This window comes from Balaenoptera musculus, chromosome 7, assembly GCF_009873245.2.
Source record: "Balaenoptera musculus isolate JJ_BM4_2016_0621 chromosome 7, mBalMus1.pri.v3, whole genome shotgun sequence".
Lineage (NCBI taxonomy): Eukaryota > Metazoa > Chordata > Mammalia > Artiodactyla > Balaenopteridae > Balaenoptera > Balaenoptera musculus.
The window spans coordinates 106,185,581-106,198,599 of record NC_045791.1 but is presented as its reverse complement, the minus strand read 5'-3'; the positions used below and the strand labels follow the sequence as shown (position 1 = coordinate 106,198,599).

The following is a 13,019-nucleotide window of genomic DNA, read 5'->3' as shown; positions in this document are numbered from 1 at the left end:
AGAATTCTATATTCAGTAAAGCTACTTTTCAAAAATGAAGGCGAAATAAAGACATTCCCAGGTAAAATTAGAAAATTTGTTGCCAGCAGACTCACCTTACAAGAAATAGTAAAGGAAGTTCTTCACACTAAAAGCAAGTGACCCTAGAAAATAGTCTGAATCCGCATGAGAAAGCGAAGTGCACCAATAAAATTAATTATGTAATTATAAAAGACAGTAGTACATGTACATTTCTTCCTCTTTTAACTGATTTTAAAAGCAACTGTATAAAACAATGTATATATATTGTTGGACTTATAACATATAAAAATCTAATATGTCAAAAATGGCACAAAGGAGTTAAGTGAAAACAAAGCTGCATTAAGCTAATGACTCGATATGGTAACTTGAATCCACAGGTACAAATTAAGAGAAGCAGAAATGATAAATAAGGTTATATAACAAAAGCTATACGTACATACTTGCTCTCCTCTCAGCATCTTTAAGAGACAATATAATATAAAATAATAAATATAACATTTTATCATTGCATTTATAAGATGTGATACAACAAAAATACTACAAAAAGGAGAAAAAAGGAACAGAGCTTTAAGAGAGTAGCATATCTGTGTCAAACTGGAATTAAGTTAGAGTAAATCTGAAGTTGATCCTGGTAAGTTAAGATGTGTATGGTAAGCCCTAGATCAACCACTGAGAAAATAACACACAAAAAATATAGTGATGAAAATCATTAAGGATATTAAAATGTTACATTAGAAAATAATTTATTTAATGCAAAAAGAAGCAGTAAAAGAACAGAGAAACATAAATGATGTAAAAAACAGAAAGTAAAATGGCAGGTATAAATCCAACTATATCAATAATATCATTAAATGTGAATAGGTTAAAGAATCCAATAAAAAGGCAGAGATTATCACATTGGATAAAAAAATAAGATTGAACTATACTGTTTAAAAGAGACGAAATTTATATTCAAAGGTATAAACAGATCAAAAGTAAAAGAATAAACAAAGATTTATCAGGCAAACAGCAACCACAAAAGAGCTGGAATCACTATACCATTATCAGACAAAACATACTTTAAAACAAAAAAAATGTTAATAGAGATAAAGAGGAACATTTTATGATAATAAAAGGGTCAATCCAGCAGGAACATATATAACAATTATAAACATATATGCACCTAACAAGAGAGCACCAAAATACATGAAGCAAGAAATGGCAGAAATAGAAGGAGATATACACAATTCAACAGTAATACTTCGAGACTTCAATACTCCACTTTCAGTAAGAGGCAAAACAACTACAAGATCAATGAGGAACTAGAAGACTTGAACAACACTATAAACTGACTAGACCTAGTAAACATCTATTGAACACTCCACTCAACAAGAGTAGACTATACATTCTTCTCAAGTGAACATGGAACATTCTTCAGGATAGACCTAAAGAAGGTAAAACTTTATGCCAGAAATAAAACTTTATTCTAAGACATAAAACTAAACTTCAATAATTCATTTAAAAGAATAGAAATAATACAAAGTATGTTCTCTAATCACAACGGAACAAAATTAGAAATGAGTAAGAAATAAATTTTGGAAACTCTCAAATAAGTGAAACTAAAACACTCCTAAATAACCAATGGATCAAAGAAGAAATCAAAACTTACGGGTAGCAGCTAAAGCAATTTATAACTGCAAATGCCTAACTGAGAAGATAGATATCAAATGAATAAAAAACTAACCTTCTACCCTGAGATACTAGAGAAAAAGAGCAAATTAAACTTACAGCAAGCAGAAGGCAAGAAATAATAAAGATTAAAGACGAAATTAATGAACGAGATAAGTAAAAAATAGAGAAAAATCAATGAAACCAAAAACCAGTTCTCTAAAAATATCAACAAAACTGACTTAATCTGATTGTCCATGAGGAAAAAAACCCAACAGACTCAAATTACTATAATCAGAAATAAAAGAAGCACATCACTACTGATCTTACAGGAACAAAAAGAAATATAAAGGAATACTATGAACAAGTGCTTGCCAATCAATTAGATAACCTAGATGAAAAAGACAGATTTCTATAAAGATATAAACTAACCAAAACTAACTCAAGAAGAAACAGATGATCCAAACAGACCTATTAGAAGTAAAGACATGGAATTAGTAATCAAAAAACTATCCACAAATAAAAGCCCAAGCACAAATGGTTTCATCACCACTGAATTCTACCAAACATTTAACAAAGAATACAAATTCTTCACAAACTCTTCCAAAAAATTGGAGGGAACATTTCCCAACTCATTCTTCAAGGCCAGCATTACCCTGACACCAAAACCAAAGAAATCACAAGGGGAAAACAAACAAACACTACAGACAAATACCTCTTATGAACATGGACATAAAAATCCTCACCTCCTTTAGCCTAACGAAGGGCATCTACAAAAAACACACAGCTAACATTAAATTTAATGGTGAGAGACTGGATGTGTTCCCCCACATCAACCCAAGATCAGAAATAAGACAAGAACATCCACACTTGCCATTTCTATTAAACACTGCACTGGGGTTCTAGCCAGGGCAATTAGGCAAGAAAAAGAAATAAAAGACTGGGGGAAAAAGTAGTAAAACTACCTCTATTTGCAGATAACATGATCTTGTGTACAGAAAATGCTAATGAATCCACTAAGACACCATTAATTAACCAGTCCAGCAAGATTGCAGAATACAAGCTCAATATACAAAAATCAACTGTACATCTATATACTTGCAAAGAACAATCTGAAAATGAAATTTTGAAAATTCCATTTACAATAGCATCAGAAAGACAAAATACTTAAGAATAAATTTAACAAAAGAAGTACAAAAGTTATACTCTAAAAACTATAAAGCACTGAAAAGAAATTCAAGAAGATCTAAATAAATATAAAAACATCCCATGTTTATGGATTAGAAGACTTAATATTGTTAAGACGTCAAAACTCCCCAAACTGATCTACAGAGTTAATGCAATCCCTATCAGAATCCCAGTTGGCTTCTTTGTGAAAACTGACCAACTCATTCTAAAATTCATATGGAATTGAAACACAGGAGAGCCAAAACAATATGGAAAAAAAAGAACAAATTTGGAGGACTCACACTTTCTGATTTCAAACTTAACTACAAGGCAATAGTACTGTCAAAGTGGTGTGTTACTAGCATAGCGATCATACAGATCACCTGACTAGAATTCAGAGTGCAGAAATGAACCTACATGTCTAATTTTTAAGACGAGCACCACAGCCATTCAGTGGACAAAGAACAGTTTTTTCAACAAATGGTGCTAGGACAACCAGATAAATCACATGCAAAAGAATGAAGTCAAACCCTTACCTCACATAATTTACAAAAATTAACTCAAAATGGATCAAAGAGCTAAAACTACAAAGTCTTAGAAGAAAACATGGGATTCTGTAAAACTTTATGACCTCAGATTTAGCAATTCTTAGATATGACAACAAAAGCACAAGCAACAACAACAACAAAAATAGATAATTTGGACTTCATCAAAATTTAAAACTTTTGTGCATCAAAGGACACTATCAAGGAGGTGAAAAAAAACAAATAATAGGAGAAAATATTTTTAAATCATTTGATACGGAATTTAAATATCGAACATATAAAGAACCCTTAAAAAACTCAGTAATAAAAAGACAACCCAGTTTAAAAATAGGCAAAGGAGGGCTTCCCTGGTGGCGCAGTGGTTAAGAATCCGCCTGCCAATGCAGGGGACAAGGGTTCAAGCCCTGGTCCAGGAAGTTCCCACATGCCGCGGAGCAACGAAGCCCATGTGCCGCAACTACTGAGCCTGCGCTCTAGAGCCCGCAAGCCACAACTACGGAAGCCTGCGTGCCTAGAGCCTGTGCTCCTCAACAAGAGAGGCCAACGCAATGAGAAGTCCACGCACTGCAACAAAGAGTAGCCCCCGCTCGCCACAACTAGAGAAAGTACACACGCAGCAAGGAAGACCCAACACAGCCAAAAATAGATAAATAAAATAAATAAATAAATTTTTTAAAAAAATAGGCAAAGGATTTGAATAGACATTTCTTCAAAGAAGATATACAAATGGTCGATAACTACATAAAAAGATGCTCAACATCACAAGTCACCAGGGAAATGCAAACCAAAATCACAAGTTATCACTTCACACCTACTAGGATGGCTATAATCAAAAAGTCAGATAATACAGGTTGATGAGGATGTGGAGAAACTTGAACCCTCATACACTAAACGTAAAATGGTGCAGCCACTTTAGAAAACAGTCTGGCAGTTCCTCAAACCATTAAACACACTGTTATTATATGACCCAGGAATTCCACTTCTAAATATATATATATGTGTATGTGTGTGTGTGTGTGTGTGTGTGTGTGTATCCACATAAAACTTGTACATGAATATTTATAGCAGCAGTAGTCATAAAAGCCAAAAGGTAGAAACAGCTCAAATGTCCATCAACTGATGAATGAACACACAGAGTCTGGCATATCCACATAACGGAATATTATTCAGTTATAAAAAAAGGGAGAACAGTATTGATATGTGTTACAACACAAGTGAACCTTAAAACATTATGCTAAATGAAAGAAGCCAGTCACAAAAGACCACATATTATATGATTCCATTGATCTGAAATGTCTAGAAATAGGCAAGACAGAATAAAGACAGAAAGTAGATTAGGGGTTACTTAGCCCTAAGTTAGGGGAAAATAGGGGCTAGGGTGTGATAGTTAGAGGGTTTGGGCGGTGGTAATGAAAATGTTCTAAAATCTATTGTGTTGATGGTTGCACCTATCTATAAATATGCTAAAAACCATTGAATTGTATACTTTAACTGATTCAATTGCATGGTATGTGCATTATATCTAAATAAAGCCGTCTTAAAAAGCTTTTTTCTCATGAGAGCCTTCAGCAATTCCTCATAACCATCTCGAGCTCTTTATCTTCAATCAGAATGCTTATCCATAAAATAGCTCTACAGTCTTCATGGGAGGATAGGAGGGCAAAACCAGACACACAAAAGACACAGAAAAGTTAGAGATCTGGAAGTTACCCCTGCCTTTGTCTTCTCTCTCACCCCCATATTCTGATCAGTCACCACATCCTGTGATGTAGGGACTCTTAAGAAAGTCTTTTGACAGCCTTTTCGGGGCCCTGGAACCATAGACACATGGGTTCTAATACAAGGCTGTGCTATCAACTCTCAGCTGGACCCAAGGCAAGCAACTTAGCTTCTTAACATTTCTCCTCTTTGGTAAAACACAGGTATTAATACCTAAGTTTTATAAGGGTGGTTGTGGAAAAAAAATGGAGAACTGTCAGTACGTGCCTGACACAAAGCAAGCACTCAGTTATTAGCAGTTTCTCCAACTCCTCCTTTCTAATCTTGCCACCACTAGGCTTAGATCAAACTTTTCTATTCCTTGCCTGGACAATTCCATCACCCCCTCTCAACTGGTCTACTGACCTCCAGTTTTGTTCAAGTCCATCTCCTATTTAGCTCTCAAAGTGACTTATTCCCTCCTGTAAATCTAGCAGTGTTATTTCCTAGCCGAAAATTCTTTTTACCACTCTAGGTCCTAATTCCTTAATATAGTATATACAGCCCATGGTGATATGAACCCTGCCCACACTTATCTCATACCTCACTCTCCAGCAACTTCATTCTGCTCTCACAAACACCCTCTATTCCCCAAACTGTCTGTTTGACTTTTTTTTTCTTTGAATTTAATTTTTCCCTCCCTTAATGACTCAGTTTAGAAGCTATCTTCTTTCAGGAAGCCTTCCCTAACTTCTCAGGTAGACAGTGGTTCTCACGTATTAGTGAGCATCAGAATCCCTGGAGGGCTTATTCAAACAAGACTGCTGGGTCCCATTCCTAAGAGGTTCTGATTCAGTACGTCTGGGGTAGGGCCCGAGAATGCACATTCCTAAGGAATTCCCAGGTGATCACACCCTGAGAATTACTGCTCCATGCCCCCTCTCTCACTACACCCAGCCCCCTGTCTTCTAATTTTGTTTATGTCTTTATTCCATGAGCTCCCTGAAGACAGGGGACACTAAGCCTTATGGCTAGCCATACACCCCGTGAGAAGTTCTGCAGACCCTACCATAAACCTGCTCCTCCTTCTCCTATTACTCAGAGTTCATCAATAGTCCCACTACTTTCCCAGTCACTGAAGGCTTACCATCTAAGAGCCATTCCAACTTCTGCCCTTGTCCCTCAGATCCAGAGAACCACTAAGTCTTGCTGATTGCTATTAGGCCAATTCTCATCCTCTGGCCCTACTCATTCTTACACCACCATCACACTCTCTTTACTAGTCTCCCAGTCTCACTTTCTACTTATTTCAAATAATGCTTTGAATCCTCCTAAAACAACACTTTGCACACATCACCTCAATCCAACTTTCAATAAACCCCCATAGTCAGCTATGTTTCAAGCCCTGTATGATGGTTCCTACTTATACGTCCAAATGTTTATGTTTCCTGCCCTCATAAGTCTATGAGCTCTCTGAGGACAGTTGCCTTGTCTCATTTATCTTTGTCTTAGCAGTGATGAAATGATACAGAGTAGGCACTCCAGTGTTTAAATTTATGAACCATACAGACTTACTTGGTTTTGCCTGCATCACTGCTCGTGTCCTACCCTCTTTTATTTATTCTTCCCTTGTTTAAATGCCTAACACAAAGTACAATGCATCGTATTGTTTCCTTGATCAAAAAACGAAGGTAGCAATATTTAACATAAAAAAAGTACACTGTTTCACTGCTACTGCACTGCCAGCATCTACTTAACTAAAAAAAAAAAAAGCTAACAAGTAGCTCCTACGGATGGTCTGGTCTGGTCCAGATGGTGTCTAGGCTTTACCTTCATCTGCGCCAGCTGCTGCTGCTGCTGTTGCTGCTGCAACCTCCGGAGAGCCTCTTGCTGCTGCTGCCTCTGGCGCATTAACTCCTTCTGCCGCTGGAGCTCCAGCTCTTTCCTCTTCCGTTCCTCCTCCTCGTGCCGGAGTCTGGCTGCCTCCTCTTCCATTCGCAGCCGGTTCTCCTCTAATCGACGCTGGGCTTCTTCTTCTTCCCGGGCCCATTTCGCAGCCTCCTCTTCCTTCCCAGAAGGAAAAGTAAATGATAATAAAATTTAACTGTGTTTAAAAAAAAAAATCTGAATCACTTTTCAAGGCTTCAGTCAGAGGCATGCTTACAGGATAATTATCATGTTTAATTTATTTGCTAATTTCTACATAAAAGGAACGTCACTTTGAACATCTATGGTAAGTGCTGATCTCTTAGAAATCACCACAAACTGCAGGCAAGTCTCTTGGAAACTGTTCCAACACTGAAGCAGAGACAGCTTTTCAGGGTGCTGAGCGCAAAGAGCTGTCAGGACCTGCAAGAATACGGATTACCAGGAAAGCCTCAGCCAGTTCCGGACCCAAAGCAACTTTACAAAACCACTTAATTCCATCCCAGGTTCTCACCCGTTTTGGCTCACAGACCCCTTGGAAGGTCTCTCCTTGACCCATCCTCTACCCCTCTACTAGTTTCTGCAGTACCTTGGCTCATTTTCCTTGTGCTTCCCTCCCTCAAAACCATTCCATGTGCCCCGTGGAATTTTCTTGGCCTTCCTCCATGCAGTCTGATTACTGCACCTGCAATGCTCTAGAGCTCAGCGGTCCCCAACCTTTTTGGCACCAGGGACCGTTTTCGTGGAAGATAATTTTTCCAAGGACTGGGGGTGGGGGTGGGGTGGTTTCGGGATGATTCAAGGTCATTACATTTATTGTGCACTTTATTTCTGTCATTATTATATCCACTCCACCTCAGATCATCAGGCATTAGATCCCGGGGGTTGGGGACCCCTGCCTAGCTTATCCAGACAGCACATTCCCCTCCATTCTCCAGAACTCAGGGCAGACACCAGCCACTCTACGAGTACTTCCCTAGCCTTCAGGAGGTAGACTTCCCCTCTGCCTTTTGATTATGCCCAACTACACCTTGTCCTCCTCTCTCTGTTGGCTCTTAGCCCATCTGTGGCAGCAACTGTTACTACCTATCCAGCAAAAATTCCTTTCAGGTTGCTTCTTTGCAGACAGAACCTCCTGTCATATCCGAGGTTTAAAATGCCAGATTTTGCTTTTTAAGCTTCCAGTGTAAACAGGGACAGCCATGTGATCTGATTTAGGCCAAAGGGATGCTTCCAGAAAAGATATTCTTCCCAGACAAAAGGAAAGAAGCATGAGAGAAGGGCCACTCCCTTTCTGGGTACAGGGTATGGTATGATATCCAAAACTCCTAACCATGAGGCAAAAAATGTGAACTCAAAAGTCAATACACCGGGACTTCCCTGGTGGTCCAGTGGTTAAGAATCCGCCTTCCAATGCAGGGGATGCGGTTTCGATCCCTGGTCGGGGACCTAAGATCCCACGTGCCGCCGGCAACTAAGCCTGCGAGCCGCAACTACTGAGCCCGTGCACCACAACTAGAGAGAAGCCCGCGTGCCGGAACAAAGAGCCCGTGCACTGCAATGAAGATCCCACATGCCACAACTAAGACCCAATGCAGCCAAAAAAAAAAAAGGTCAACATACCAAGAAATGGTAGAGCAGAGCGTGCACCACGAGGTGAAAAAGTCAACACACCAGGAAATGACAGAGGAGAAGCATGCAAAGGACCTGGATCCTTAATGATATCACTGAGTCACTGAAGTTCATGTTTAACTGCCTTATTTCCAAAGAACACCTTGATATGTGAGGCAATAACGTTATCTACTGTTTAAACCATTTTTAGGTGAATATTTTGATTTTTCAGCTGAAAGCATCCAAAATGTGGCATTTATTTCTTGTAAAATCATCACCTACATAGTCTGTGAGCTTCTTGAGTACAGAAACAATTTCTTAAAAAGTTTTGGACTCTACCAGCAAACAATCATAACAACTGGCATATGGTATATTAACAAAATCTATTAACTGTTAAATGAACAAACCAAAGAATCTAACCTGGAAGTTATCTATCTAACTCTAAAGAATTTAGATTTCTCAAAGAGTTTCAATCAAGAACTTAAGCAAAAGCAGGTCATCTCCAGCTTCGTGTCAATCCAACCAACAAACAAAAACCTACACCCCTAAGTGTGGACTGCTGTACATGGTGACTTCCTTCCAAAGAGTACAGTAAGGGGGAAAAAGAGTAACTTTATAGTGGAGACACCTGACAAGCACTACTGCAGCCAGGTGATCAATGTCAACATCAATAACCATAAATCATGTTGGTAATATGTACCCTTGGTATGTGATGAAAATGGTACTTAACTTCTGTGATCTTCTTCTGAAACACCCATAACTCGTCTGATTGTGAGAAAAACTTCAAACAAACTCCAAGAGAGGGTTACCCTACAATACCCTGACCAGTATTCCTAGAGGGTTACCCTACAATACCCTGACCAGTATTCCTTAAAACTGCCAAAGTCATCAAAAACAAGGGAAGTCTGAGAAACTGTCATAGCCAAGAACAAGCTAAGGAGACATGACAACTAAATGCAATATTATGGATAAGATCCTGGAACAGAAAAGGGACACTGGGGAAAAGCTGAAGAAATGTTAATAAACTATGGTCTTTAGTTAATAATAATAACAATAATAATACATCAATATTGATTTATTAATGTGTCAATATTGGTTTATTATAACAAATGTACCATACTAATGTAAAATAATAATAGGGGAAACTGCAGTATCATCCCAATTTTTCTGAAAATCTCCAACTGTTCTAAAAAGAAAATCTACTAATAAAACAAACCTACCTCTGTTCTTAAACATGAAAAGGAAACGCTTTAGGGGTTCCGGCTGCCTGGAACGGCAGGATGGCACGGTTACAACAGCATCAGATAACGGTCATCGCTGCCATCATCTTATGCATATACTAAGCAGCAAGGAACCGTGCACTCTGAAAGTGTGAACCGGGGAGTGCCCTACGGCAAAAAGTTGTCAATCTCCAGATCTCACATTTGGTTTTTTAAGAGCAGGTCTTCTTCAATTTTTCTCTGGTGCCCTCGTTTTTTGTTTGTTTTGATTCCTTGACATTTTGTTCAGCTTTTATAATTACATGTGGGATGGTTATCACAAAAGTAGTAAGAGCCAGTTAGATCTCTTTTGGTAATTTGCAGCAACCTGAAAAAGTTTTAGATAGGCTCTCCTAATATCCTAATACTTTCTTAATCACTAATTCCTAGCTTCAAAGCAGCAATGAGAAGAGCAAACCATCTGATCACCTGCTTGCGTAACAATTCTTCCTGCTTCCGCCTTTCTTCCTCTTCTCTTCTCCTTTCCTCCAGCCTTCTAAGAGCTTCTTCTTGCTGCTGTCTTTCTTCCTCTTCTCGCTGTCGCCGTAATGCAATTTCCTGCTCCCTCTGGCGTCGCAGAGCCTCCTCCTAAATTAAAAAAAAAAAGTGTGTGTGAGTGTGTGTACACGCGTGCATGCATCTCAATTAATATATTACATCATAATTTGGAAAGAAATAGGCTATGTGCTGCTAAGATCCTGTTAACAGTACATATAAAAAGTATCTAACCAGGATCTAGGGCAAGAAGTATATATGTGAGCTGAGGAGTAGGTATATTAAGAGTTAAAATAATTTGTATTTAAAATATTAATAGTTAAATAGCACTACATGCAAAGTCCATCCTGGTTTCTACATTAGCTACATCATTTCCTGATTAACACTAAAAAGGACGCAGGCTTTGGTTTCTCTGTTGCTACCATCAGTCCCTATTTTTTTAATCAAATGAGAACCTAAGGCATAGAGAAGTCAAACCAACATAGCCACCAAAAATGCCTGGTGAGGTAGAGAAGTTTTCCAGTCAAAAGTATTGAATAAAGCCATGTGTCTCAGAACATGTTCCCAGAACTAAAGTCCCACGGATATTAAATATACAGAAACGGGTCCCACTGTCAAAATAACTTAGGAAGAAATAATGAGTAACACAGAATTAAACAGATTTCTTTACTGCAATACTTCTTAAGGTCCTTACATTGCTAATGTAGAGTGTGATTCTAAGAAATACTAGTAGTTCTAATCTAATCTCAGCATGGACATGGATGCCTTTTTTCAGAGTTCTTCTTAGGGCAAAAAACAAGAAGGAAATGTGAAGCAAAGGCTAGACACTGGGGCTGTTACAGAGTGGATTCTTTCAAATGGGATCTTTAAAAATCCCAGTAGAAAAATGGTCCAAGCACATAATAGAGAATTCCCAACAAAGAAATACAAATGGCCACAAAACATGAAAAACATTCGGTCTCACTGGTTATAAATACTTAAGGACTTAATTACTTCTGAAATCTAACTCGTTTATAAAACCCCAGGAAATATGTAAAAGCAATCAATTCCAATGAGTTACTAGGACTGAAGAATATCCCTCCAGTGGGTGTTAGTGGATAACAGACATTTTTCCTAAAGGGAAGTGAGTCTCCTAAGATTCTAATCCCAATCCTGCTAACTCCCTGATGCCTTAGGGAAGCCTTCTCCGGGAGAACTATGACCTGTGAAATGACGGGAGTGAGCAAGATATCCCCCAGGCCCTCCTTCAGCGCTAATCGTATGAGCAGAGTTCTCAGACATACCTGTTTCCTTCGGGCAAGCTCTTCTTCCTCTCGCCTTTTCCTTTCTTCCTCCTGCTGTCTCCGAAGAATTTCCTCCTGTTGTCTCCGGAGTTCTTCTTGCCTCTTTCGATCCTCCTCTTCCCGTTTTGCCCTCATTTCTGCCTCTCTTCTCTCCTGCTCTAGCTGTGGTTACACAAGGGTGCTCTTAGAAACTTGAGGCCAAGCACAGAACACTCCAACATCACTGACCAGTACTGTTAGGAGCTGGTCAGTGCAGACACTGAAAGGTGGAGACACTACCATTCACTCAGTTACGTGTAGTGCAAGTGGGTGATGAAAGCAGCTCTGTGAGAGCTCTAAGCCCTGCTATGTCATAGTAACCAGAAAGTTTTACGCTCTTCTAAGCTGGATGCACTCATCCCTACTTTTACCTGTCTCTTCGCTCCATACTACTACTGCACATCTCCTATATGTGGGAGAGTGGCCTGTGTTGAGAGTAACATCAGAATTCTCTTGGGATGGCATTTCTTTGTTCATCCCTACAAAGGATTTTCTGATTGAAGATCTAACAATGTGTCTAACAAGGTTTCAACCGCAATGTTGTTGAAAAATTACAGAAATTCTTTAAAATCTGAAGACCAACCACTTAACTAACTCTATCATGTATAATTCCCCAATACTAGTCAAATCCAGCCCCTAGTCTCCAGTCCTATTGCCACACATATAATTCAGGCCTTTACTTTCTCATCCACATTCCTAACAGTCTCTTACCCGGTTTCCCAGCATCCTGTTTTGCCCAGAGTCCCCAGTTCAACATCCAACCTCCACCAAAAAAATCACTCCCAGGCTTACATTTAATACCATCCTTCACCTTGAAAATAAATCCTAAGTCTTTAACGTGACACGGGCAAGGATCCTCCTGATTGGCCTGCCTCATCTTCTTTAATCTCTCTCATCATTTATTCCTCAGACACACCAGCTCTAGACTGGACCAAATTATTTAACTGTTTCCTGTGCCAGGATGTTCTCATACACTTCTAGCCTTTACAGGTCTTGTTTCCTCCAACTGCAGTTTAATTTTCACCTCCTTCTACTCTGTCAACCCAAAACCCTTCAACCGAGCTAAATCCTACTACCCTTCAAGTGAAATCAGCTCAGGTATTACCATCCATCCAAAGTGTCACCCAATTCCTGATCCCCACCTCTCCTGCTAGGTAGCTGGCCCACGTGCTTCCTTGTGTTACTTGCCTGTGTCATCATCTTCCCAACACCCCCAACACACACACACACACACACACACACACAGACAAGAATGCACACTTTCATCATCTATGTGTTCCCAGCACAAAGCGTTATCTATGGAACAAGACCAAACTCAAGAATTGTTT

The 13,019-nt window shown here is 39.0% G+C and overlaps 1 protein-coding gene across 6 annotated transcripts in view; it reads right to left on the bottom strand.

Annotated features, from left to right (window-relative positions):
• GIGYF2 (GRB10 interacting GYF protein 2) overlaps positions 1-13,019 on the bottom strand; it is a 127,914-nt gene that overhangs the window by 21,995 nt on the left and 92,900 nt on the right. For 5 of the 6 annotated variants that reach the window (XM_036858882.1, XM_036858881.1, XM_036858879.1 and 2 more), the window contains 3 exons: positions 11,653-11,814; positions 10,304-10,462; positions 6,909-7,145 (listed from right to left, as the gene is read on the bottom strand). In XM_036858882.1, coding sequence (XP_036714777.1) covers positions 6,909-7,145; positions 10,304-10,462; positions 11,653-11,814 — 558 coding nt within the window. The remainder of the gene's footprint in view (positions 1-6,908; positions 7,146-10,303; positions 10,463-11,652; positions 11,815-13,019) is intronic. The other variant, XM_036858883.1, reaches the window with a different exon arrangement.